This window comes from Cololabis saira, chromosome 5 (assembly GCF_033807715.1).
Source record: "Cololabis saira isolate AMF1-May2022 chromosome 5, fColSai1.1, whole genome shotgun sequence".
Classification (NCBI taxonomy): domain Eukaryota; kingdom Metazoa; phylum Chordata; class Actinopteri; order Beloniformes; family Belonidae; genus Cololabis; species Cololabis saira.
In genome coordinates this window covers 31598541-31625818 of record NC_084591.1, presented here as the reverse complement: position 1 = coordinate 31625818, position 27278 = coordinate 31598541, and the positions used below count along the sequence as shown (strand labels likewise).

At 42.1% G+C, this 27278-nt stretch overlaps 1 protein-coding gene across 2 annotated transcripts in view; it reads left to right on the top strand.

Annotated features, from left to right (window-relative positions):
- Positions 1-25612, top strand: part of LOC133444712 (ankyrin repeat domain-containing protein SOWAHC-like) — a 34373-nt gene extending 8761 nt beyond the window's left edge. The window contains exons 2-4 of one of the 2 annotated variants that reach the window (XM_061722586.1): positions 12397-12469; positions 24123-24218; positions 24956-25612. In XM_061722586.1, the coding sequence (XP_061578570.1) occupies positions 12397-12469; positions 24123-24218; positions 24956-25104 (318 nt within the window). In that variant the 3' untranslated portion in view covers positions 25105-25612. Of the gene's footprint in view, positions 1-12194; positions 12470-24122; positions 24219-24955 lie in introns of those variants that run through there. The other variant, XM_061722585.1, reaches the window with a different exon arrangement.
- The last annotated feature ends 1666 nt before the right edge of the window (positions 25613-27278 follow it).

Sequence of the window (27278 nt, the reverse complement as noted above, 5' to 3'; positions counted from 1 at the left end):
GGCAATGAAGGTGAAAATGTGGAATTTGACACACGCATAAACACACTTACACACACACACGGTGGAAAAGTGCAATGGATTGATACAAAAGGGCCAATATTGTGATTACTTGATGGTTTCCCAGAAGGCCCTGAGCCTGGAGAATTCAATTTTGCATCTGCCTGTGAGAGTGCTAATCTCCTCTGCTCCCCGGCCACCTCTCGTCGCTGCTGTTGCTGATGATGATGATGTGCTCGCAGGAGATAATGTTTAAGCCGCACCAGAGCAAAGCAAAGCAGACAAGTCAGTTATTGGCTCTATAATTGCATAATTAACTTTTTGTCTCTAATCGTTAAGGAGGTAATGACTCTGATAAAAAGCCTCTCAGCTAAAGCAGCCAGCAAATCAAAAATCAATAATCCATAGAATGGCATTAAGAGTAAAAAACAGCTCAGGTTTCACTTTCGGTTTGGATTCACTGGAGGATTTTAGTGCTGGTGTAATGGATTTTCCTTCAGTCACTGAGTTTATCTCTGTTTAAACACTCACTTGAATGTGAATTGTGCTTTCTGAGTTGGAGCGAGTCCATAACACAAGTCAGCAGTCGGAAATGTGAACATGAAATTGTGAGTTTTCAGCATCACATAATATTGCTTGTGATAACAGGATCAGTATATCTCATTTTTGATCATGGGGAATCATGATAAAAATTGCATATGTCGAGACCAGTCTTCTCAGTTTTTACTTCTGTTTTTGTCCTGCACCTGTGTAGGCCTTTTTGCACACATAGATGTAAAGCTTGTAAGCTTGTAACACAAACATGTAATATGTGATTCTGAAGGACAGCAATGGCATATATTTATGTAAAAAGCCTCTGTGAAGTTAATTTCATCACCTGCACCAGCCACTGGGGCAGCAGTGGCTCAGATGGTAGAGCAGGTCGTCCAACTGGCGGACCTGATTGAAGAATTGGCGGTTCAAACCCTGCGCCCCCCATTTATCTGTCTATGTCCTTGGGCAAGACACTTCACCCTCCTTGCCTCCAGTTAGGGCATCGCTGATGTGTGAATGTTGTATGAATGTTCTGGTGGTGCTCGGAGAGGCTGTTGGCGTGGATCGCTGCCCCGTTTCCGTCAATCGGCCTCAGGGCAGCTGTGGCTACACACGTAGTTTGCCACCAGCAAGTATGAATAAGGAGTGAATGGAACCATTGTGAGCGCTTTGAGTGTCCAGAAAAGCACAATACAATTCGAATCCATTATTATGAGGTCCTGAGATGCTTCTCAACACCATCCAAAATCGAAGATTTATATTATACACCCATGGAATGGTTCAGTGCAGTTGATAATGCTTCTGAATGATTAGAACTTTGCTATGTTGAATTCTAACATTAAACTGGATGTAAAAGTACTAGAGTGCTGTTTTGTTGTCTGTCTCTGTGCAGCCCTGTGTTAGTTTAGGTATACTCTTCTTCTCCACAGCTGTCTGTTGACACCAACTCCACCACCTGCTGTGTCTCCTTCACCTGTCACAATAGTTTTTATTATTATTTTTTATTCTGTCATCAAATTCAAAATGACCTTTTTACTGAAGGTGGTGTATTTCCTCACTTTAAACATTTGATATGTTTTTTAAGTTTGGCTCTAAATGAAATAGGTTTATGAGATATGCACATTGTTGCATTCATTTTTAAAATGTATATTTAATCTGGTTCCCAATTTTTTTAGAATCAGGGTTGTATTACAGGTTGCAGAAAATGAAATAAGTCATTTCTGGCAACAGCTTCAGAGTACAAAATGTGCTTTCCTGTTTTTTTTCTGTGATGTTGAGAATCTGGGCAGTCAGACAAAATGAATCAGACACAACATCTTATTTTGGGCCCAAGGGAACTAATGATGGATGTAATTCAGAGACCAAGTGTTGACCATAACATATTTTCAAACAATATTTTGACTGTTGACCATCAGGGCAGAGGAAAGATGTGCTGTTATTCTACTATATAGACATAGGTAGCCTACATGAAGTAAACTTGCTGCTTCTGACATGATTTAGACTCTGTTGTCTCTGGCCTGGTTGTTAATTCGTTCTCGAGAATGTGAAAAATGAACAACAAATGAATGAACTGAGTTTCTGACATGTCCAGAGAATTACTTCAACCATAAAAGTCAGAACAATCCATTGGATATTTCATAATTGCTTGAAACTGTTGACATTTTACAAACTGTTATCTCTGTTTTGGCATTTGTGACTTTAGTTAAATACATTTTCATTGCAAAATGAAAGTGATGCAAATGTGCACAAAAGTAAACTATCTTTCCCAGTTCAAATAAGTTCTTATTATAAAGACATCTAATGCTTTTCTCCCGTTTTTCCTCTACATTACCATCTCCTTCACTCTTCCATCACTGAACAGCATGTAAGTGAGTTTCCGCACCTCCTTAGCTTTAGAAATCTTTATAAATCAAGCTGTTCTACTTTACTTCCTTTAGGTGTAACAAGGTTGAAGTAGATATTTTTCCTTCAGAAAGATTTCTTCCACTGATGTTGTGACATGAGTTAGCTGCTTCTGTGTTTGATGAAAAATATTAAACTCAGTGTTTTTCTGACCTCCCCATGCCTGCTCACTTGCTCACTGAAGGGGGTAAGTCATGATTTAATGCACCTGCAATCTACATGACAGTATGTTGTCAAGTAACAGTCATTAACCTCAAGAAGGAAGAGACAGAGGTCTCAAAGAATCACAGGAAAATCATCTTCCAGCATATTTGTCATTTCATCGATTTTCATCCACTTATCTGGCACCGGGTCGCGGGGACAGCAGTCAGGGCAGAGATGCCCAAACTTCCCTCCCCCCAGACACTTCCTCCAGCTCTTCTGGGGGGGATTCCGAGGTGTTCCCAGGCCAGTCGAAAGACGTAGTCTCTCCAGCATGTCCTGGGTCTTCCCAGGGGTCTCCTCCCAGTGGGAAATGCCTGGAGCACCTCTCCAGGGAGGCATCCAGGGGGCATCTGATACAGATGCCCAAGCCACATCAGCTGACTCCTCTATGTGAATGAGCAGTGGCTGTACTTCGAGCTCTCCCGAGTGACTGAGCTTCTCACCCTATCTGTAACCCTGCGTTCACACTGAAAGCGTCACGGGCGTCATAGGCAGCCGGCTGCCATTCATTTTCTATGAAAACGCGCGTCGAGAGGCAGCGGGAGCAGCCAGAGCAGCAGAGGCAGCGGGAGCAGCCAGAGCAGCAGAGGCAGCGGAGGCGTCGGGAGCAGCCGGAGCAGCGCGTCAATTTGAAGTTGAAAAATCTGAACATTATGCAAATGAGGAGCAGCGACGCCGAGGCAGCGTCCAATCACAGACCGGGATTCCTGAAGCGAGAATCCTCAATGCAGATTGTACTTTCGTGTACACACGAACGTACACTCATTGACATGCGTACAGGAGCAGAGCTGTGTAGGCTGATTTATAGTTCACCGGGAGCAAGGGCTCGCTGACATTTGATGTTGATCCAGGACCAAACTTGTTAAGGAGCATCAAGCTCACTCTTATCTACGCGGAAATAACGCTAAAATATAAAGAAGGCGTCCCAAAGTGTGGTCCATAGTGAAATAGGAAACTGAAGATGTGCACGCTATATGTGTAGGCTATATAGACTGACCCTCCAGTTCTGCAGCGCAGCTTTAGCCCCGCCCACTGCAGCCGTCAACAGTACATGCCGCTTTCAGTGTGAACGCACCAAGCAGCGAGATGCTGGCGTCGGGAGATTTTTGACGCTTTCAGTGTGAACGCAGGGTAAGGGAGGGCCCAGCCACCCGGAGGAAGAAATTAATTTCGGTAGCTTGTATCCGGGATCTTGTCCTTTCAGTCATTATTTAAAGTTCATGAGGGTGGGAGCATAGATTGAGTTGTAAATCATTCACCCCTGCCACTGAGCAGTTTATGAACTACCTCAGTGACTACGTTTACATGCAGTCAAAATTTGGGTTATTGCTAATATTCCGGTTACTCAGACATTCGGAATATTCTGTTTACATGGTAATTAATCATTTGGAATATCTCGATCAAACCAGCGACGCGTGGAGAACATCATGACGCAATTACCGTCATTTCCGCTTCTTTTTCCTGTATCCAAATTCAAAACAAATGCTGCTTCGCGCAACTTTTCGCTGACCTTCTTGTAAATCTCTCTATCCCGGTACTTTCTACCGTCTACAAATGCCAAAATGTTCATATCCTTCATTACATTTATAAAAGGATTAGTCTCCTCCTCACTCCAAAAGTGTGGCGTGGTCTTGCGTTTCTCCTTGTTTATAAGTACGTCCTGGACTCAAAAGACCAAGATTCCTTGCGAACAGAGCATGCACAGAAAACAAATTCATGTTCCGTTTGATGGGGATATTCCGTTTGGCGTTTACATGACCGAATATTCGGGTTTTAAAAGGAGTAACCCAGAGGTCATATTTGGGTTTTTAAAAACCCGAATATGAGCAAATTCGGGTTATTCAAAGGGGTTATTGGTGTTTACATGGCCGTGCAAAACCGGGTTATTGCTAATATTCGGGTCTTTAAAGGGTTATTGACTGCATGTAAACGCAGTCAGTGACTTTGGCTTGGTTAATGCAAGAGTACATCCAATAATCCTCAGCCTCTGCTTCCTCAGTGGAAAGCATGTTGGTGGGATTGAGGAGATCCTCGAAATATTCCTTCCACCATCTGACAATGTCCCCAGAGGTCAACAGCTCTCTACCTGCAGGGTACTGCTTCCCCTTTCTGATGCGTCAACATGACCCAATAGGATTCCTTCTTTAGCCCTTACTTCCTGTGTCCACCACTGGGTTTGGTGGTTGCTGCACCAGAGACCTCGGCCCAGAAATTCGAGCTGCTTTGTCGACAGTTGAGGCAGAGAACATGATCCCCTTTGACTCAATGTCCCCAGCTTCCCTTGGAATCTGGGAGAAATTCTCCCAGAGGTGGGAGTTGAACACCTCCCTGATAAAGTGCTCAGCAAGACGTTCACAACAGACATTCACAATACTTTTGGGTCTGCCCGGTCTGTCCAACTTCCTCCTCCGCCAGTGTATCCAACTAATCACCAGGGGGTATTCAGTTGACAGCTAGGCCTCTCTCTTTTTTTTTTTTTTTAGATTTTTTTGGGCTCTAGTGGCCCTTTATTGAGATGCAGACTGGAAAGGGGTAGAGAGAGAGAAGGGGGAAGACACGCAGCAAAGGTGCGCGGGCTGGATTCGAACCCGCGACCGCTGCAGGAGGAGGACTGTAGCCTCAGTATATGAGCCGCCGCTTAACCCACTGCGCCACCGAGCGGCCCTAGGCCTCTCTCTTTACTTGATTTCCGTGACATATGGGCGAACATCAGGTGAAACAACAACAAAGTCAATCATCGACCTCCAGCCTAGGGTGTGGTGTCACGTGCACTGATGGACACCCTTATGCTCGAACATGGTGTTTGTTATGGACAGGCTGTGACTAGCACAGAAGTCCAATAACAGAGCACCGATCGGGTTCAGATCGAGTAGGCCATTCCTCCCAATCACGCCCCTCCAGGTATTACTATCATTGCCCACGTGAGTGTTGAAGTCCCCCAGTAGAAAAATGGAGTCCCCATTCTGCACTATCAAGAACCCTTTTCCAGGGACTCCAAGAAGGCTGGGTACTCTGTATAGCTGTTTGCATTGTAGGCACAAGCAACAGTAAGAAACCTTTCCTCGACCCAAAGGGCAAAAGAGTTGCCCAGAGTAGTGGAAGGTCCAGCCCCTCTCAAGGAGCTGAGTTCCAGAACCCAAACGATGCGTAGAGGTGAGCCCGACTATCTCTAGCTGGTACATCTCAACCTCCTGGACAAGTTCTGGCTCCTTACACCCAGCAAGGTGACATACCATGTCCCTATTAACAGTCCAAGGACTGGGTCGTCGAGGCACCCTGCCACAACTGCTACCCAAACCACATTGCATCGGCCCCTGAAGGGCCTTCCTGTGGGTGGTTAGCCTGCTGGAAGGCAGTCCCACGTTGCCGTTTCGGGCTGAGCCCAGCCAGGTCCTATGGGCAAAGACTTGGCGACCAGATGCTACCCTCAAGCCCCAACCCCAGGCCTGGCTCCAGGGTGGGGCCCCAGTGACACCAATCCGGGCAACGTAATGGTGCTTGTTTTCTTCTTTTCATCATAGGCTTGTGCTAATTTCAATGCTGCTTTAAGTCAAATGTGTTTGAGAATGGATGAAAATAACTGATTCATTTTTCTACAGACTTTATGTTTATGGTTTACATACAGCAGTTTGTGACCTGAACGGCAGTCCAGGTGATCTGCTTAGTTTCTTTTTTTTAATCTTTGTTAAGTTGCTTTGCCAGACCTCTACACTGTTCTACTTTTATAATATCATCTGATAAACACTACAGCCACAAGTTGAAGATAATATCCATGATGTGATTTAATTACATAGGTGAAATAACAGTAAAAAGAACAGTGTGTCTCTAACTTTTGTTTTAAACAGGCAACAGCCTCTTTATGCTCCACAAGAAAAACACTGAGCATGTGCAGCATCTATTAAGTGACTGAACCGAATTAACTGAATGTCATAATTTCTTGAATTTAAGATGAGTCTTGACCTTGCTGTTCCCATCTCTCAGGACCTACATATGAAGTGGCCTTTACCTGTGATATGAGACTCAAACTCATGTGACACAGAACTGAGACTTTGAGCAAAATACAGACTCTGTTTATAGCCTCAGAGAAGTTTTCATGCTGTCCTGCGACTAAAGATGATGTCACCAGTTCATGTGTGTTTTCGTGAGAAAGCGCTCAGTCTTTTATGAGAGACATAATCTTGGATTTGAATGCATAGATGTTTATTTTTGTATGAATGTGTGTGCATCGCTACATGATGAAGACACTGTGGTGAAGACACAGTATGGAAGAGTGTGACAGCAGCGTATCTGTTCTCACATTGAACAGCCTCTAGGGTCCATTTACAGTCAACGCTGTGATGAGAGTTTAGTGCAGCAGCACCGTGTAATCTACAGACCTGTCCTCTTAATGAACACAAACTTCAAACTCTCTGCTACGTCTCTTCTGTCACTGTAGTGTGTTTAAACGGTGGACTGACAGCACTGAGAGCTCTTTTTGTTTCTGACACTAACGGCATGACGAGCAGCTGGTGCACTGGGACTTGTCAGTGTTAAAAGTGTATAAACGATGGCCACCATTGAGTTGCATCCGGCTTCACAAAACTATCAGATTTGACAGCAGGGAAGGAAATCAGAGCAGGCAGACTGATTGGCAAATGATGAGAGAGAGAGAGAGAGAGAGAGAGAGAGAGAGAGAGAGAGAGAGAGAGAGAGAGAGAGAGAGAGAGAGAGAGAGAGAGAGAGAGAGAGAGAGAATACAATAATACAATCCCTGTTGTGGATGCTCAATCCACTCAGTTTCATATGGGAAAATGAATGAATTCTTTTAGCTCTGTTAAAGCAGCACAACGTAACTTTCAGCTTTTCTGAGTTTGGCGGCATCTTGTGGACAAAAGCGGTAGTGTTTTACCAGAAAGAACACTACGTTTCCCATGAGCACCAGCGCGTACTGCCGGAAAACTCCTGTCCCGTCACGTGCATTTGTTTTGATGAGAGAACCAGATCCATGGAGAGAACACGGGACGCTTTTCTGTTTCACCAAGTGAACAGACGGAACGCAAAAAAAAAAGATGTTAAACTGCTGGAAAGGAACTGGAATTTACCGGGATACCTTAAACAAGGAAGCCAGGGAGCGGTATATGGAGAAAATAATGATTATTAACGGTCTGGATCCATATGAAATCTCTACTGAAGAGTCATGTGTTTCAATAAATTTGTATAATAGTACAACATACAGTACATGTTTTGTATCCCTCTTACTTCTCTTTTTCTTTTTTTTTTTGACCGCTATATTATGCTGAGACTACGAGGCGTGAGCAATATTTTTGTTTTCCTCGTGAGATTATTTTTTTCCTCTGCAGCTACAAATAAGAGTTAATATTTTTTCCTCAACAAACTAGTTTTATCTGAAGATTGGGGTTAATTGCACCGCAGAGAGCTGGCCAGCAACTGCGTTTAGCTGGCGAAGTGGGGAATAAAACCCGTGTTTTTATCCGACCCGGTCTGTGTGAGTGTTTGTGGTTTAAGGCTGTTTATGGTCCTGCGTTAAATCGACGCAGAGCCTACGGCGTAGGTTACGCGGCGACACGCACCGTACGTTGCGCGTCGCCACGTACCCTACGCCGTAGGTCTGCGTCGATTTAACGCAGAACCATAATTCAGGCTTTACTGTGTGTTTGGTCGTTACAGCCGCGATCCAAAGCGAGCCGGCGACTCTTTCACTCTTTTACTCCGTTATATCAGATACTTGGCCTCCGTGGTTCTGCCTCCGAGCAGGAAACCGTTGAAAAGTTAAACCATTAGGATCTTTTCCCTGGTCTGTTATGTGGAGCTGCTGCAGCCATAACGCAGCACGGGTTACCAGCTCCTGCGGAGCTCTGCGCTTCACGCCCCGCCCATTTTCGTCTCGACTGCGAATCGGGAAGGAGGGGGAAGTGACGTTTATGCCGTAAAGCAGTCAAAGCCGTAAAATTTGTAGTTTTTTAGTGTGGCAGGGTTCCTACCATGCTCCTCAAAGTTACATAGTGCCAGTGAAGGCGATACAGACCCCTCAGACCATGACAGAGGTGTCATTAAACCTGTTGGAAGTTGATGTACCATCACAATGACTCTGGAAATATGATATTAAGGTGGAAAAGTTACGTAGTGTCGCTTTAAGTCCCCTTGAGACTCAACTTCAGAAACAGATGCTTTTTTAAATATTTTTTAAATTTTTAAATATTTTATGAAATGTATCTGATTTCATGATCAGAGTGTCCGTGACATATGGCCAATCATGCAGTAGGTGCATGATCACCTACTGCTGCAGGAAAAGGTTTGCCAGCATATTAGTCCCTAAAAGAGACAGGTTTTCATGAAATCTACTTCTTCTTTTTTTAACCTGAGGTGGGTTACTGCTTACCCATGTACCGTTTAAGACCCTTCAGTGGATGAGCAAAGTTTATTTCAATGAAGACAAAAAAAAATGGGAAAGAGAAAATTAGGGAGTTTGAAGACATTTGACCAGTTGGACAAATCAAAGTGTTGGTCTGAATCCTCAGAAAGAGCATGGGAGATTGCCCAACTGGTCCAGATGTGATTTATGGACTTGGAAAAAGCATTTGACAATGTTCTTCAGGGTATGATGTAGGAACGGATCTGGGAATGTGGAGTAATGGGCTTATTGATATCAAGTCCTTGTAGAAATATAGTGAGTTTGGTCTGCATTGCACGCAGCAAGTCAGAGTTATTGGTGGAAGTTGGACAATGCCAAGGCTATCCTTTGTCACTTATTCTGTTCACAACTTTATTAACAATATATTAAGGTGCAGCCAAGCACGAGGAAGGGTTCTAGTATGGTAGTGTAAGGATTTCATCTCTACCTTTTGCAGATGATGTGGTCCTGTTGGCATCATCACGAGGAGATCTTCCGCTCTCACTGGGGCTGTTTGCAGTTAAGTGTGGAATGACAACCAGAACCTAAAATCTGAGACCATGTTTCTCAGTTGGAATAGGGTGGAATTTCCTCTCTGGGCCGGAAGTGAGGTACAACCTCAAGTACACGATTTTAAGTATTTTAGGGAGTGGCGCAAGAGATCAACAGGCAGCTTGGTGTGGTTTTTGTTGTGTGGACTGGAGAGATGGGAGTCAAAATGTTCCGATATTGACCAGTTGATCTATGCTCCTACCCTCACCTAAGGTAACAAATTGTGGCTAGTGACTGAAAAAACAAGATCCTGGATACAAGCAGCTGAAAGGAGTTTCCTCCACAATGTTGCTGGATTCTGCATCAAAGATAAAATAAGTAAGTGTAGGACATGCTGGAGAGATCATTTGACCTGGGAATGCTAGAATAAGAAACTGGCTGAGGAGAGGGAGGTCTGGGTCTCTTTGCTTAGCTGCTGCACATACAACTCAAACACAGATATCATAAGTTAATAAATTGATGGATATTCCTTTCTCGCCCACTTCTGGGTGTCCTCTTCAAGCTCAGGCATACTACTTGAGGATTCTGCGCAGTGTTTTTGCTGTCCCTTGGACTGTGCTCTTCTGGGCCGAGATCCGTGATGTCCCTGGGATCAGATAGAGGCACTATCCCAGGTTAGGGGAAACAGCTTCATGTGTCGTTGTCATTGATTCTTCTTCTGGTCCAAGATCTGTGATGTTGTTCCTCAGATCAGCTGGAGCCATAACACTTGAGCGTAGGGGAAACAGCTTCAAGTATCTTTGTCTTTGATTTAAATCCCTTTGAGGGACGTAAATCCCTCACAGGTACTTAAACAACTACTATTGGCACCACTCCAGATATTCTCTATCTCCTTCTTCAACACTTGGCAGTTGGACACCATTAAAGTTAATTTATCCAGCCCGAATTACATTCTGATATCTATGCTATCTCTGCCTTGTGAGTTGGATTAGCGACTCTAAGTCTCGCTCACTCTTAGCATATAGTTTGATGTAATCCATGCAGAGGAAGTGACTGATCATTGCTCCACTTCGGAACTGGTATCCATAGCCACTCTTTCTGATGAAGCCTATGCAGAACAGTAGTGGGGACAGAGCATGTCCTTGGTATATGCCACACTTGATGGTGACTTGTGCAGTTGTCTTTGAGTTGTCCTCCAAATTAGTCTTCCACAGTCACAGTGAGTTATTGATGAAGGCTCTCAGAGTCCTGTTGATGTTGTACAACTCCAAGCATTCCAGTATCCATGAGTGCAGCATTAAGTCTAAGGCTTTCTTGTAGTTCATCCAGGCATTGCAGAGATTGGTTTGTCACATCTTGCTGTCAGTCGGAAGCTGGTGCTTGGCTCCTCTGGTGTCCCTACCAATTCACTTCTGAGCTGTATTTATATGAGGGTTCATGTGCCTGTCAGGTATCATTGGCTGCTCTGAGGCCTCACAGGAGCTTCCATGTTGTGCGGAGGCCGGTAATTGGCCAGTAGTTGAATGGGGGACTCTTTCTGGGGGTCCTTCATGATGGTGACTGTGCGACCTTGGGTTAGCCATTCTAAGAGGGTCCCATCTGTGAGCAGCTGTTTCATTTGCATTGCTAGCTAGGCACTAATGGAGTGTGGTTAGTTTTGTTAGCCATAGTGTGGATCATGTCCAGGCCTAGTGCTGGTAAACACTTCATCCAGTGCCTGAGACTATTTCTCAGATGTCTGCCATTGTTAGGGTGACTGGGAATTTTTCTGTGGGACTACTGTGGTCAGTTCTTAGATCCAGTAACCATGGGGCATTGGTGGTATGTATTGCCTCCTTCTCCCACATACCTTCAATCTTGGGTGGATTGATTCTCAAGTTATTACCCTGCCACTGAACATGCATTTTGGAAGGTTATGTGGAAGACATCCTATTGATTTTCCTAGCTTGAACTTCAGATGTCTACCTTCTCAGTGGTGAACAAGGATGTGAGTCTGTGTCTGGCAGTTTCCAGTGCCTCGGATAGAGAACATTTGTGATAATTCTTAGGCAGTTTTTTTTTATTTTTCTTTACTTTATTTTTATTATTTTGTTTTTTCAAATGTTTTCCCTTATGTTTCTTCTTTTTCTTTATGTCTGTGTATCAATTTTTTTCTTCGCTTTTGGAATTTTAACTTGTAGTCAATCAGGTTTAAGCATGACTTTTGTACTTCCTGCTGACAAATTTCATCAATGCAGACTACCTCATATTGAATTGAATATTTAACCTCAAGCATCTAAGGCAATTTGCTTCTGACACATGTAATAAAATGAAAAATAAGGTGAGAAATAAGCTCTATAGCTGCTGGATCCATAGTGTTTTTAAGTCTAAACTAATTGCTTGTTCCTACACTTAAAAGATGTGACCTTATACACTTCTCATTTTTCTGTGTCTGAAACACAGTTTAATTTCACAATTTAGAACAGAAACTTACATACAACAGTCTAGGTTTTTGTCAGATACTATGATCGAATAAGAATATTAATTGAAAAATAGAAAATTAATTAGAACATAAATGTGAACTGATATAAAACTGTTTTTCCTTTGAGTTCATTGACAGTAATTCTAATGGTTTTCTTATTCTTTAACTGAGTTAGCGTTTTTGTTGGTCTCTTGTCATTCTGTAAATTTTAACCTGACAGCATGTGAAAGAACTGAAGTCTGAACATTTCCAGCTTAAAACAGACCAATAGGAGATTTATCTTTTAAGTGACTGATGGAAATTCAATGAGTGGTGGATGGAGCTCTTGAAGTTCAAGTTGCTTCCACTGCATCGTTACTGTGAGAACATGAAAATGAATTACTTCTGTGAACAGATCATAAGACTGTGTTTTCAGGGTTACACAGCTTTGCATCTTGCTTCTATCCATGGACACCAGGACATCATCCAGACACTGATCAGCACTTACAGTGAGTAATTCTTTATCTTTTTCACACATCTCTGACTTTATCTACCAGCCTGTAATTCCATCCCACATGCTAGTGATATTATGTCTGGCTCATTTTCACAAATACATGTCCAGCAAAGACTAAAATAAAGTCACATGTCAGTGTGTGTGCATAATTGAGTCTTATCTATTGTTATTTTTCCAACATACTATGGCAATAAAAATATTAGTATAGCAGTAATAATGTAAATTAAAGCTGCAAGCAGCGATGAACGGGCCCTCGCGCGTGCAATTTTCATCAATGAAGGTCAAGGACTCAAAACCGACTACAATGAAACCTCCCACGACTCTCTATGTCAAACCATTCAAAAGTTATGTCAGAAAATAGGATCTATCAAATATCGACCAATCAGAAGAATGGGCGGGGCAATGACTCAAAACCGATTCCGATGACACCACCCACGACTCTTTATGTCAAACCATTGTAAAGTTATGGCAGAAAATAGGAACTATCAAATATCTACCAATCAGATGAAGGGGCGGGGCTAATTTGCACCAATTATGGTCAAGGACTCAAAATCATGTCCGATGAACCCACCCACGAGTCTTTATGTCAAACCATTCAAAAGTTATAGCAGAAAATAGGAACTATCACATCGACCAATCAGCTTCTAGTATCACTTCCTGTTTAACGTTGAAACTTAAGGCAGCGCCACGGCCACACCATTTTATTTATTAACTTTTCATGGTTAACGTCTTTTGTGTCTCCTGAGCGAGTTTTATGTTGAACGGACGATCCTGCTAGGAGGAGTTCGTTAAAGTAGGCCTACGACACGTGAAAATGGCATAAATAGCGCCAAAATTACATGATTAATTCAAAATGGCCGACTTCCTGTTCGGTTTCGGCCATGGCACCAAGAGACTTTTCTTTAAGTTGCGACATGATACAGGTGTGTAGTACCGATTTCTAGGGGGCACTGTTGAGCCATTAGGCCACGCCCATTAATGCAAACCATTAAATATCAAATTTTTCGCCAGGCCTGGCTTGCAGTGCAGGGGGGCAAAAAGGCCTTCATTTCGTCAGAAAACAATTCCTACAGATACAATAGGGCCTTTGCACTGTGAGTGCTCGGGCCCTATTAACATAGTAAAATAATATCCTGTTAATTTGTTTTGGACATAAAATTTTTACAGAACAAAAGGGTTTCATTGTATTTTTAATAAAATGAGAGAGCTAACTCAGGCAGACATGTTGAGCAGTGTTTTGTGCTTCATCCGCATTTATTACAATGACTACAGTACATCTCATTCAAAGGATTATATTAGGAGCAAGAAGCGCTTGTCTCCCACATGTCAATTTGTTTTTTGTTGGGGCTGTTTGACAGTTAGTGGTTTGCAGATTTCTAATCCTTGGAAATGTAGAATTCTGATTCCAAATCCATGGCATTTTGCATGCTCATCTTTGTCACTTGTTTGTGCTGTGGATTTAAGTGGTGTACTGTAGGAAGCTAGAGAGTGACTCATGCTGTTTCATTATAATTCATTGACAGAAGTTATTGATATCTATGTATTATAGAAATTCTTGTTTTTACATCTTTCAAATGTCGGCTGAGCAGGAACATTGTCACACCGCATCATGTTTATAATCTCAGTGCTGCTAACTGCTCTTTGTATTCTTTTAGTAAACATTGTTATGGTTGTGTTAACACATCACAGCCATCTTCTGTCTTCATCTCTGAAACCTTGCTGAATTATGAATTGACTGTGTTTGGGAAACTCATCAAACTGAAAGTGGATGGAGGATGTCAATTCCCATCCATCAATGAAGTCCTAGACTCCTGCGACAAAGATGTTTTCCCAAACATACACTGGTTCATATTCTGATATCACTGCGTGTTACAAGTTGCTCTGTGGAGCGTCTTTTTTCAGTTGTAAAGAAGATTAAATCCATCAGCAGAGCTACAATGCTCAGAGAAAGATTTAATAAGATCTTGTTGCTCATGTTTGAAAAAGATCACGGAGGTACTGGACTAATATAATAAACACAAAATAATAAACACGTTCAAGGCCAAGCCTCGCCATCTTGCCCTTTAAATTAATAGCTGCACAGTGCTGGTGCGCACAGGTAAGCAGCAATATCGTTGACTTTTACTTTGCTGGTTGCTTTACAATACTAAACCATCTAATCAGGCCAAGCTGTTACATAATCATGTGTGTGTAGCGGTTGTACTCGTTCTCTTGCGTTGTGTAATTGAAGAAGAAGCACACACGTTCATTTTCTGGTTTTTATTTGCTGAGCCTGGTAACAGAACATCACACCGTTAGTTCCAACAGCCAGTTTGGTAGAGCTCACAGCTCCGCACACACACCCGAACAGCATAATTGAAGACTGAGACCGATACGCGTTTCTGTCACTTCCCGTGCGTGAGGCGTTCAAGTACGCACATCTCCGTCGTAACTATCACGTGTCTTATTACAGTAAAAGTAACAAAATAAAACAGTAAACATACAATGACACTACTAAAACCCATAAATAATAGCCAGACGCAATTAATGGCAAGTGGAATCATTAACTCCGTTACATGTGTAGAATGATGAGCCCAACAGTTGCGTTCAGATGGTTAAATAGCGTTGTTGACCTTGCGTAATGTGGATACCAACGTTATGGCTCTATGAAAGTGCGTGAGTGCGCACATGAGTGTTTTATATATTACTCTGTTCATCTCAATGAGTACACAATATTTGTGTATGCTGATTTTGTGATGTTTTTTTTAGAACACATATAAAGTGTGTTTTTTATTGTTACTGATTTACTCGAGAGAATGTCATATGTGTGAATATGTCTAGACCTGCTGCGAATTACTGTTGACTTTATATTAAAGCAGTTACTAACATATGTTTTTGTTGCATATATATATAAGTGTTGCATATATATAAGATAAGTATGATCTTATAGGCTTGCCAAAGTTATTATGTGCGGCCTGTGTCTGTTGCTAGTTCAATACCCATGGCTTGTTAAGAGACAAATGGTTTGTTATTAAGCCACTGATGAGAATGTTTTATACTGTTAATAATGCTGGCCCCTCCTTAAACCGCCACCTTATTGTGGTGGAGGGGTTTGTGTTGCCCGAATGATCCTAGGAGCTATGTTGTCTGGGGCATTACGCCCCTGGTAGGGTCTCCCATGGCAAGCAGGTCCTAGCTGACTGGCCAGACTAAGAGCAGTTCACAAGCCAAATGGGCAAAATGGACAAAAGAAAATCAAGGACCGTTACATCGCCCAGATTGGCGTCACTGGGGCCCCTCCCTGGAGCCAGGCCTGGGGTTGGGGCTCGAAGGCGAGCGCCTGGTGGCCGGGTCTTTTCCCATGGGACCCGACCGGGCTCAGCCCGAAACAGCTACATGGGTCCGCCTTCCTGTAGACTCACCACCTGCAGGAAGGACCATGACAGGCTGGTGCTATTTGGGCTGGGTAGCAGTCGTGGTGGGGTGCCTCGACGACCCAATCCCTGGACCAAAACCCTTGCAGTAGGGACATGGAATGTCACCTCGCTGGGGGGGAAGGAGCTGGAGCTTGTGCGAGAGGTTGAGAGATACTGGCTAGAGATAGTCGGGCTCACCTTCACACATAGCTTGGGCCCTATAACCCAGCTCCTTGAAAGGGGCTGGACCCTCCAATACTCTGGAGTTGCCCAGGGTAAGAGGCGGCGAGCTGTTGTGGGTTTGTTTATAGCCCCCCAGCTCAGCCGCAATGTGTTGGAGTTTACTCAGGTGAATGAGAGGGTCGCTTCCTTGCCATTCGTGTTGGGCAAAGGTACCTCACTGTTGTTTGTGCCTACAGGCTGAACAGCAGTACGTAGACGGGTACCCGGCCTATTTGGAGTCCCTGGGGAGGATTATTTGATAGTGCTCCAACTGGGGACTCCATTGTTCTACTGGGGGACTTCAGCACTCACGTGGGCAATGACAGTGATACCTGGAGAGGCGTGATTGGGAGGAACGGCCTCTCCGATCTGAACCCGAGTTGTGCTCTGTTTTTGGACTTCTGTGCTAGTCACAGTTTTTCCATAACGAACACCATGTTCAAGCATAAGGGTGTCCATTCAGTGCACGTGGGACCAGGACACCCTAGGCCGGTGGTCAATGATTGACTTTTCTGTCGTTTCATCTGATCTTCGGCCATATGTCGTGGACACTCGAGTAAAGAGAGGGGCTGAGCTGCCAACTGATCACCACCTGGTGGTGAGTTGGATACGCTGGCGGAGGAAGAAGTTGGACAGACCAGACAGACCCAAACGTATTGTGAGGGTCTGTTAGGAACGTCTGGCTGAGACCTCTGTCAGGGAAGTCTTTCGGTCAGCCTTGAAGAAATTCTGGCAAACCCTTTGGCGCCTTAGAAAGTGGAAGCAGTATTCTGCCAACACCGTTTACGGTGCAGGTGGGGAGCTGTTGACCTCGACTGGAGACATTGTCGGACGGTGGAAGGAATACTCCGAGGATCTCCTAAATCTGACTGACATGCCTTCCGTGAGGAAGCAGAGACTGTGGACTCTGGGATGTACTCGTCCATCACCCAAGCCAAGGTCACTGAGGTAGTTTGTGTACCTCAAGTCTCTGGATGTCGTAGGGCTGTCTTGGTTGACACGCCTCTGCAACATTGCATGGGGATAGTGCTGCTGGAGTCGCAAATCGGGGTGTTGGTCCCTCTTTTTAAAAAAGGGGACCGGAGAATGTGTTTCAACTATAGGGGGATCACACTTCTCAGCCTCCCCAGGAAAGTCTACACCAGGTTACTGGAGAAGAGAACACGGCCGATAGTCGAACCTCGGATTCAAGAGGAACAATGCGGTTTTTGCCCTGGTCGTGGAACACTGGACCAGCTCTATACCCTCCGCAGGGTGCTCGAGGGTTCATGGGAATTTGCCCAACCAGTCTACATGTGTTTTGTGGATCTGGAGAAGGCATTTGACCGTGTCTCTCATGTCATTCTGTAGGGGATGCTCAGCGGGTATGAGGTCCGGGGTCATCTGTTAAGGACTGTCCTCTGTATGATCGGAGCAGGAGTTTGGTTAGCTTTTGTCACAGGTTCTGTTCATAATTTTTATGGGCAGAATTTTTTAGGTGTAGCCAGGTCCCGGAGGGGATCAGGTTTTCGAACCACAAGTTTTCATCTCTGGATGGATGAATGGATGGATGGATAATGTTGGAATGGAGACAGATACATGTTTTTGAATTTTTGTGGGGTTGCTACCCTCAGTTTGTTGAAAATGAATTTGGCGCACTCAGTCTTTGCTGGTGCATACACAATGTATTTTTTCTGACTACGCCACGGATGTAAACCGAGTGTGGATTCTTGGGATACTGAATTTCTGGGACGCTAACTATATCTCTTTTCTCTGTGGACAGCCATGGTTACTTCCAGAAGACAGATTTGTTTGGTATTCGGTGAAAGCAGGGACCTTCAGCTTCAGAGAAGATTGTGAATGTGAGCTCAAAAACTTCCTGCAGACAGACTAGAGCAGAGCAAAATGACCCAGAATTTAGTGTGATGCGTCAGCTTCACGGGGTTCGCTGCAGACTCAGATAAAGGTACTCAGGTAAAAAATAAATGAAATTGGTGTTTTACAGAAAGGAGTCTGTTAAAAAGTTCTGCTCAGCTTGTTCTGGATGAATAGATAAATATGAAAATATAATAAACGTGGACTTTTGCTAAATTCAGTAACCAGAATATTATTAATTTGGGAGGTTAGACCTCTTTTTTATGTATGTTTTCAGTAACAGCCAAGTGAATTTTTTCTTTATATGCAAGTTTCAAAATGATATTCACACACTGAGAATGAGCCAGCAAGGGATTCTTCCTCTCTACGCCTCACAGACTCTAAACGCTGAAGAAACCACTGATGCAAAACACTGCCACAAACAAAAGAGCCAACGCTCAGACTGACAACTGCAGTCTAAACAACCCCCTCCACTCCAGGAAGAGGTAAGGCAGGGAGTTCATACTGATGCTAATGAGGCCATCCTGGGCCTCCAATCACAGGGCCACTTCCTGACGGGCTCATGACGATCCCTGCGGTGTGTCGGTTTGATTCCTTTGTGACCATAGACAGCCATGTGCTGCAAGTCAGAGTGCACGGTCCACACATGGTTTGTGAGGTCAGACAGAAAACATGTGTCTACACAAGGGGGCGAGGGGGAAGCCGAGCACACAACAGGACAAAATAAAAGCAGGAAAAAAACTGTTCAGACCTGACAATCAGATGTCTTCAATTCAAACTGTATAGCCTGACCTCAAGAGAGGGAGGAGCCGAAACAAACAAGAATTCTAGAAGAGGTCACATTTCTGAGGACAATGTGAGAGAAACAGACTACTTAATCCAAGAATGGTTAGTGTACAGACATGATGAGACATGAACCTGTGGCTGAATGAAAAAGAACATTTGCCATTTACGTCTTTGAACCTGCACCAAACACAAGTACTAATACTAGAGTAGTAGGTAACTCATCTATTAGTTAACGATTGAATGATATTTGATAAGACGATTGATAAGATATTTGTATCTTTTTTAATGCTAAGGGAATTGAGAAACAACACAAATTCTATTGTTTATTTTAAAAAGAGGACAAGAAAGTATTTGGTCTAAAAACTTCCTTTTGAAAACAAAGAATTTTACAAATAAAGGAATTGGCCAAAAAGTGCAGAGATCTATTTTAGATAGTGTCGAAGTTAAGAAAATTATGCGTCTCAAATTAAACTTGTAATTAATATCAACTTGATTAAAAACACAAGATTTTATATCAGACCAAAATGCAATTGTCATCTTATATTCAAAGAAAAAGTTGATAAAGGTTTAATTAAATTCTCTGAAAGAATAGAAATTATCAACAGCAACATTTTTGGAGAAAATACAATTTACTTGACAACCATATGCTATCTATCTAACTCACATTATTTTAAATAAATGTAATATTGAATGAGTAAAAGTCTGTTTTTTTTCAATTATTTGATCTAATCTGAATATCATTAAAACACTTTTTTGCAGTAATTTAGTTTTCAAGATATTTGTAAATGTGCAAATCTTTTATTATTTTAGTATTTTTTAACCATAAATACTGATGCCATGTTACAGCAGTGCTGATATAGTATTTGAGGAATTTATCTCACTATAGTGCAGAAAATTTACTCTGATTACACAGTTGTATTCTTTAAAAGAAACTGAAATTTTGTCACAATTAGTATGCAGTAAAGTCCTCTCAAATGTCAAACTTGACTACAATCCAAAACAAAAACAGAACCTTGTATATATATATATATATATATATATATATATATATATATATATATATATATATATATATATATATATATATATATATATATATATATATATATATATATCAAGAAGAAAAATCTGTAGAAATCAAAAATTATTTCAATTAGACTTTAACAAACCATCTGAACAAACATGACCTCTTTCAGTGCTTCTTTACTTCACCTTCAGTGTGTTTTACTTTACTGAAATAGTGTAGGAAACAAGGTGCTGCAGCTGAGAGTTAAATTTCACTCTACAGAGTTACTCCAACACAACCGCCTGCTGCGTTGATCTGAAGTCAGCTGGTGGTTGAAGATATGGTTTCATGAAAAGTGTGTTTGGTTGATGTGAGGCCTCCTCACTGCTGTGGTACTCGGCTCGTATTTCTCTGGGAAACAACTGAAACTGTGTTTAAGGCCAGTGGGCGGGGAGTCAGTGGGAGCTAAACTGCCTGTAATGACCAGAGTCGGTTACCAGCTGTAACCATTAGCATCTCCACTCAGCCTCCAGCCTGCTCAGCGGGGACATCAACATGAGCCACATGTGTCCTGCTTTAACTTCCTGCAACTCTGAAATCAGCAACTTAAATACAAGAGTTTATCCTTCAGCAGGAAGAGAACAGGTTTGGTGCAGAATACACAAACGCCACCCAGTTCATGGACTAACACAAGAAACTCCATTATACAACACAATAATAACAATCACAAGTTTTTAAAATCATACCAGCCTTCAACTTTTTAATCTTAAGGCAAAATATAATATGCTACACCCATGTTTGTTTCAGTTGGACTGGAAATGAGTCAGCACTCACATGTCATCGCTTTAGCTGATTAAAAACTCATTTATTTGGGAAAAAAAAGATAAACAAATCAAAGCAACAGAAGAGGCAGTACCAATAAACACCCTCTTTTGGTAGTTGAGCCCCGCAGGGGTAAACCTGGATATTGCTGGCTTTACCCTCTGATGCTGAAGGAAAGAACTTGTTGTAAACCCTGGGTAGCTGCTTTTTGTCCTCCTTCAAAAGGAGTTGTTGACCTTTTCTCCTCCTCGGCTCAATGTGTTTTCTCAAAAGAATACCCACCACCTCAATTTCCTGAGGTCATAAGCCTCATTCTGAGTTAACTGTTTTTGGAGGTTCAAGGGATTTAAGCAGTCTTGCATCTGGCAAACCTGGTTGAAGTTTACTAATGAGGCACCCCAATACATGTGATGAACCGTGTTCCCTTCAGTGGAGGCCACTGGTAATCAGCTTGGTTAGTGGACAGAATCCTGCAGCCTTATATGCAGTGAGTGTGTTAATGGCAGAGGTGTATAATCCAGGTGACATAAAGTAAAAATCCTGTCCAGCAGCTGTTCCAACCAATCACTAAACCAGCTCCTCTGCAGGTAGATGGCAGGTCGTTTGTGTAAACCCCTGTTCTAAATGTACAGGCTAATCCAGAAACATGGCAGCGTTTTTACTTTATGGCGTCTGGATAATACACCTCTGGTTAATGGGCGCTACAGGTGAACAGTATCTGTTGTAGCACCACAGTGATGTGATCACGTAAGCCCAGCACCAGGACCTGCAGACAAGCAGAAATGATATTCCACTCTCCATTCACACCCCCTGGATAGACTTTTGTCATCTAGTTCTCTCATCCCTTAAAGCAGCAGTTTCCAGCTCCTCCTGTGAGAGCAAAACACCTCCTAAGACTAGGGGTCATCTCTGCAGGATGTTCTGCTGTCAGGGTGCTCACTTCAATGGCTTAGACTAGAAAACTTTAAGGACGTCCATGAGGATCCTGATATTGCAGGGGGATCTCTGCATTTATAACATATTTCCACCACTTGTATCTACAAAATGAAGTTCAATACTGGAGCTCTGCAGTCTGACCTCAAAAAGAAAATGTCATTCTCGTCAATATTTCATGACATAAACTTTCCATGAAAGTTTCCAAAAGAAGTTTTGATTGTGAAGTGACACTATAACAGTAAAGGAAGAAGATATAACCAAAAACGATGCTTAAAAGGCAGCAAAAATGAAGTGCATGAATTAGTTCCCAGAAGAGAAGTTACTTGCTCCTTTAGGAAACTGATAGACTGTATTTGAAAGATGGACTTTGGCTTTGGTATTTCTGGTTTAACACGTGATAAATTACTGTCCTTTCCTAATCGTTGTCCTAAAAGAGAATTCAGCATCTTAGGTTAGTGCAATTAGAAGCTATATTAAAAAAAAAACCTGTATCTTCAACTCACTGAAGGGACAAGTTAATTTTTAAGGATCCATCTAGAGGCATGGAGGTCATGATGCTGTCCAAAACTTACTCTTGTATTTCTTGGCTCATCACTCGCTGTCTTTCTCTTCTTCTGTGCCTTAGCTAGGCTGTATATATATATTAGTTAGTATTAACCTACCAATCTGGATTCTTGTGGAATAACTTGGATTAACTGATATACATCAAATTGGATGAAATTGGAGTATAATTGAACTGAATTAGATCGTATGTAAGTGAACTATATTGAACTTAATTGTGTTCTGTGTAAAGTGCCTTGAGATGACTTTAGCTGTGAATTTGCAATATGCAAATCAAATAATCATTTGCTTGTTTTAAATAATAATGAATTTGATTTTTATCATTTATCATATTCTTGTCACTCAAAATGGTTCCATTATTCATACTTGGAGGTGGTAAACTACGTGTAGCCACAGCTGCCCTGGGGCAGACTGACGGAAATGTGGCAGCAATCCATGCCAACTCTGACTGCCACCGGAACATTTATACACATTCACACACCAGCAATGCCCTCAGTGGAGGCAAGGAGGGGGAAGTGTCTTGCCCAAGGACACAACTACAGATGTCTGGGGAAGCGGATTCAAACCGCCAATCCATGATCATTGAACACCCTGCTCTACCACCTGTGCCACTGCTGCCTTTTAAATGTTTATAGTACCTGTGTCATCAAATTAATTAATTTATTTTCCTAATTTGCTGATGATTAGTGAATTTGCAAGTGTTTTTCTAAAACTGCAGAGTTGAGCTCTCTTTGCTACCATAAGATTATTTTGTCTCATAAATTTAGAAAACTTTGTGCCTCAAGCCCCACAATACGGTTTGGTGTACATGCACGGAAATCAGTACACACCTGTATTATGTCGCAACTTAAAGAAAAGTCTCTTGGCGCCATGGCTGAAACCGGACAGGAAGTCGGCCACTTTGAATTAATTATGTAATTTTGCTATACATCAAAATGTGCGTCTCGATCCTGCGACGATGCGCATTACTTTTCTCAGTCAAAAGCGTTACCATGGCGACGGTAGACGCCAAAAAGCGCGCCCCCCCTCCATCTGGTTGGTCCATATTTGATAGATCCTACTTTCTGCCATAACTTTTGAATGGTTTTACAAAAAGAGTCGTGGGTGGCGTCATCGGACTCGGTTTTGAGTCCTTGAACATAATTGGTGCAAATTAGCCCCGCCCCTTCTTCTGATTGGTCGATATTTGATCGTTCCTATTTTCTGCCATAACTTCTGAATGGTTTAACATAAAGAGTCGTGGGTGGTGTCATCGGACTTAGTTTTGATTCCTTGACCTTTATTGGTGAAAATTGGTGAAAAAAAAAAAAAAAATGAGGAAAACGGGAACAAGAAAAATTCCTACAGATACAATAGGGCCTTCGCACTGTAAGTGCTTGGGCCCTAATAACCAGGAACCAAGCCAAAAAGATCCTTATAAATCAGATTCATCCAGTGTGTAAATCATCTTACATTCAGAGAAGGCAAGCCAGCTTTAGCATACAATTCACAGTGGTGAGTGAGGTGGCTACAACCAGTTATGAACCTTAGAGCACAGTGGTGGACCGGAGTCAAGGACTGTAGACAGCTGGCTGACGCACACATATACACAACATCGCCGTAATCAGAACAGGCAGAAAAGTAGCTGATATCAGAAACCTTCGCGCTCTGAGGGAAAAACATGCCTTGTTTCTGTAATAGAAACCGAGTTTCACCCTTAATTTAGAGACCAAATTTTTAATGTGTACTTTAAATGTGAGCTCCCCATCAATAATGAATCCCAGGTATTTGTAGCTAGTGACCAGCCCAACAGCTTTACCATGGAGAGATTTAATTGATGGGGTATTCTCCGGGAAAACTGATGAATTTGAAAAAAACATAACTTTGGATTTTTCAGCATTTAAAACCAGTTTCAGTTTCTCCAGACGATTAAGGGTTAAGACTGTTAAGTCAAAAGTTGTTGTGAAATGTCCTTTATAATAATATCCTGTGTGTGAATAAAAAAACAATAAAGATATTGTTAAAAAAACATGATGTCAGACATCAGGAAAGGTTTTCAATCCACAATATGTTTTTGTTTTCAACAGATGCTAAAACCAACATAAGAGATTATCACGGGAAGATGGCTATTCAATACTGGAGCGGCTGCACTGATATCTTCAACCAACCAGACCCTCAGTCCGGTCAGTGGTATTAAGAATCCCATTTGAACCTTCTTTGAGACATTTAAAACATTTTTTTTTTAATTCAGAGATTTTCTACAGTTAAAATGTGGATTTAAAAAAATGTATTCAAATTGAGAATGATAAGAAATGATTCTTATCATTCTTAAGAGCTGGAAGTGTTTGGTATATAATATCATGTCTTGCCAACTTTGAGAGGTCAGAATCTTTTTTTACATAATTTAAACAATGTCAGATTTAATTTGAAATTTTCCCCAGGATTTTTAATGGTTTAATCAAAATGTTCTTTAAAATGGGGTTATCAGAGGCGCTCAGCATTTACGCGCATCTGCAAAACGCCAGCCAAAACATACATGTGCTTGTAATCTGCAAGCACATACATCCTGTTCTTTCAAAAAGAGGCTTTACTTTGAGTTTTGAAACATCATTTTTATTTCATTAAAACAAAAGGGGACATCCCACTCACGTGGCCCTAAAAGAAAATAGAAATGTGAGTGCCATCATGAATGCTATGAATGAAGGCTACGAACCAACATGTAAATATTTCATATAGATGAAAAATTAAATAACAGCCAGCGTGTCTTGAGAGACTGATTTGTTCCAGCCTGGTCAAGTATGGGTACATGTCCAAAAAACACAAACATTAATACACAAAAGTGAAAGTGGGTGTTTCAGTCTGAGACTTGGCCAGCAGGCCTCAGGCCATGTGAAGCTGATTCAGTGTGTTGTGTTTGCAGCGGAGAGATTCTGTCGGGGGCAGCGGACACAACGCTTTGCTCTGCCATCCCTGCGTCTGTCTCGCTCTCGCAGTCACGGACAGCTCCATCTGGAGTTTGGGACGCTGCCTCAGTCAGGCTCTCACGATGGGTTGGACCTCCATGTGTGACCTCCACCGTCCTGCTGGAAACCCCAAGTCCTGCACGTCTGCAGCTGCTTGCCTTTCAGAAGTCACTGTCCAGATTCCAGTAGAGGCCTCTCAACTGGGCCAACATGTGATGGCCACAAAACTCATTTGTCCAACCTGCATGGAAACCTGGAAATGATAGGAAATGAAGAGCAAAATTCTCTAATGAATCTATCATGAGAAAAATTTGTGCAAACACTGTAGAGAAAGAATAAAACAGATTACACAATATAAACTCTTCCTCTTTTCCAGTCTTCATCTTTTTAGTAACTTTTCCTTATGCAAGTGGAAATGCAGAGTAACTCCAGAGTGTTCATGAATTTAGTTTGTGTCTTTCTTTGTTTAGATTGATTTAAATGAACGACAAGCTTTTTAACTATAACACGGCACCAGGCACTTGGACAGTGTTTGATTACAAATATGCTCTCCAGCATGTTGATTAGACCTTGATTGAGATTATTAAAAATAAAATGTCGGTGTTTAATCTCTGAAAGGAATCAGCTGTGAATGTTGGACACTGAAACACGTCTCCCCCTCCCGCTTTCTTCCACTCATGAATGTCTTCATTAACTTCCAATACATTGGTCGGCTCATGGCGCAAGGATCATTATCTGCTTTAATAGGGCATGCCAGCACCATTTGTGAATGTGATAAGCAGGAAATGAGCGGACTGGTGAGAGGACATGGCAGACTCTAATAACAAATGCTCCTTCATAGCTTCAAGGATGATCAAAGGCCACCGAGCTAACAAATGTTTGGTTAATGAGAACATTCAAGGAAGAGTGCACTTTCACAGCAATCATCTGCAGATGATCCAGGTGGTCCACCTTCCCGCATCCACAGAATAAGGAAATACTACTGTAAAGTCAGGCTACTGGCTTTCAAGTTAGTTGTAAAAATATTAAATTATAATGTGTAAAATTTATCTAAAAGCAGCTCAAATTAACAGGGGGATTAATTGTGTAATGGTCATTTCCTATGAAAAATAGTGTTACCTATAACTATTGCTATGACAAGATTTCCTTTATTCTTTAACTTTGCTTTATGAATATTTTACATTTACTGTGACTACAGTGAACGATAATACTTGCAATGCAGTCGGTTAAAATAACATTTTTTGATTAAGTATTTATCAGAAATCCATTTCTTTAGTCTGTCATTAAAATGTAATAGTGTAATTGATTAAAGTCTAACATCTACCATTGCTAAAGGAATGCATAAAAGTTGTGGTTAAAAGGTTTTTATTTGTAGACTGTAAATGTTCAGTTGATCTTACTCGGCATGTGATCCATGACACACACACACGGTCTTTTTTTTCATGATGTTTATTGATATCCCATTAGGCAGAGAATACAACTCCTGTTTTGTGACGTTAATAGTAGATACCAGGGCGATATTTTATTTCACAATGTCAGCTGAAGCGAGAATAATAGACATCAAATAAAACTGCAAAAAGCACATCTATATGGCGAATGTCCAATACACTTAATCCAGTCCATTCTAACATGGTAACTATGGAACCCAACAGATTGCATTGAATGTTCACTTTGGTGCCTTTCTCCTTCTTGGGCAAGCGTGAGCTGACAGTGGAGAGGTACGATCCTAATAGACAAGGAATGAGTGAATACATTAATAACCAAATGATAAACAATATCGTGTAGCAGAACCAGACTCTGAGGCAGCCATCTGTCTCCACTGGTTGGGGGTCTGAGATGAAAGAGCGACAAACAAACAGAGAGATTAGCCCAGAGATCTCTGCCTATGAGCGGAGAACAATATTCATTGCAAAAATGAAATAAACATACCGCAAGAGTAAAGAGAACAGAGTGACAACATCCCCCAGTGTAACGGGGGATGTTGTCAAGAACAGTCAAGAACTAAAGTAGCATCACTAAAGGGATGGTTTATGGTACCTGAGCCACTAAAAACTAGAAGCTTTATCTAAAAGGAAAGTTTCAAGGCTAATCTTCAAGGTACAGAAGGTGCCTGCTTCTCAAACACCTGCTGGGAGCTGGTTCTGCAAGAAACAGGCCGGATAACTGAAGGGTCTACCTCCTACATACATCTAGTGACTCTAGGAATCACAATTCTCCACCTCCAAGTGTGCGGTTGCGATCATTTGGAACTATATGAGTTTTTTAAGGTAAGAAGGGGCT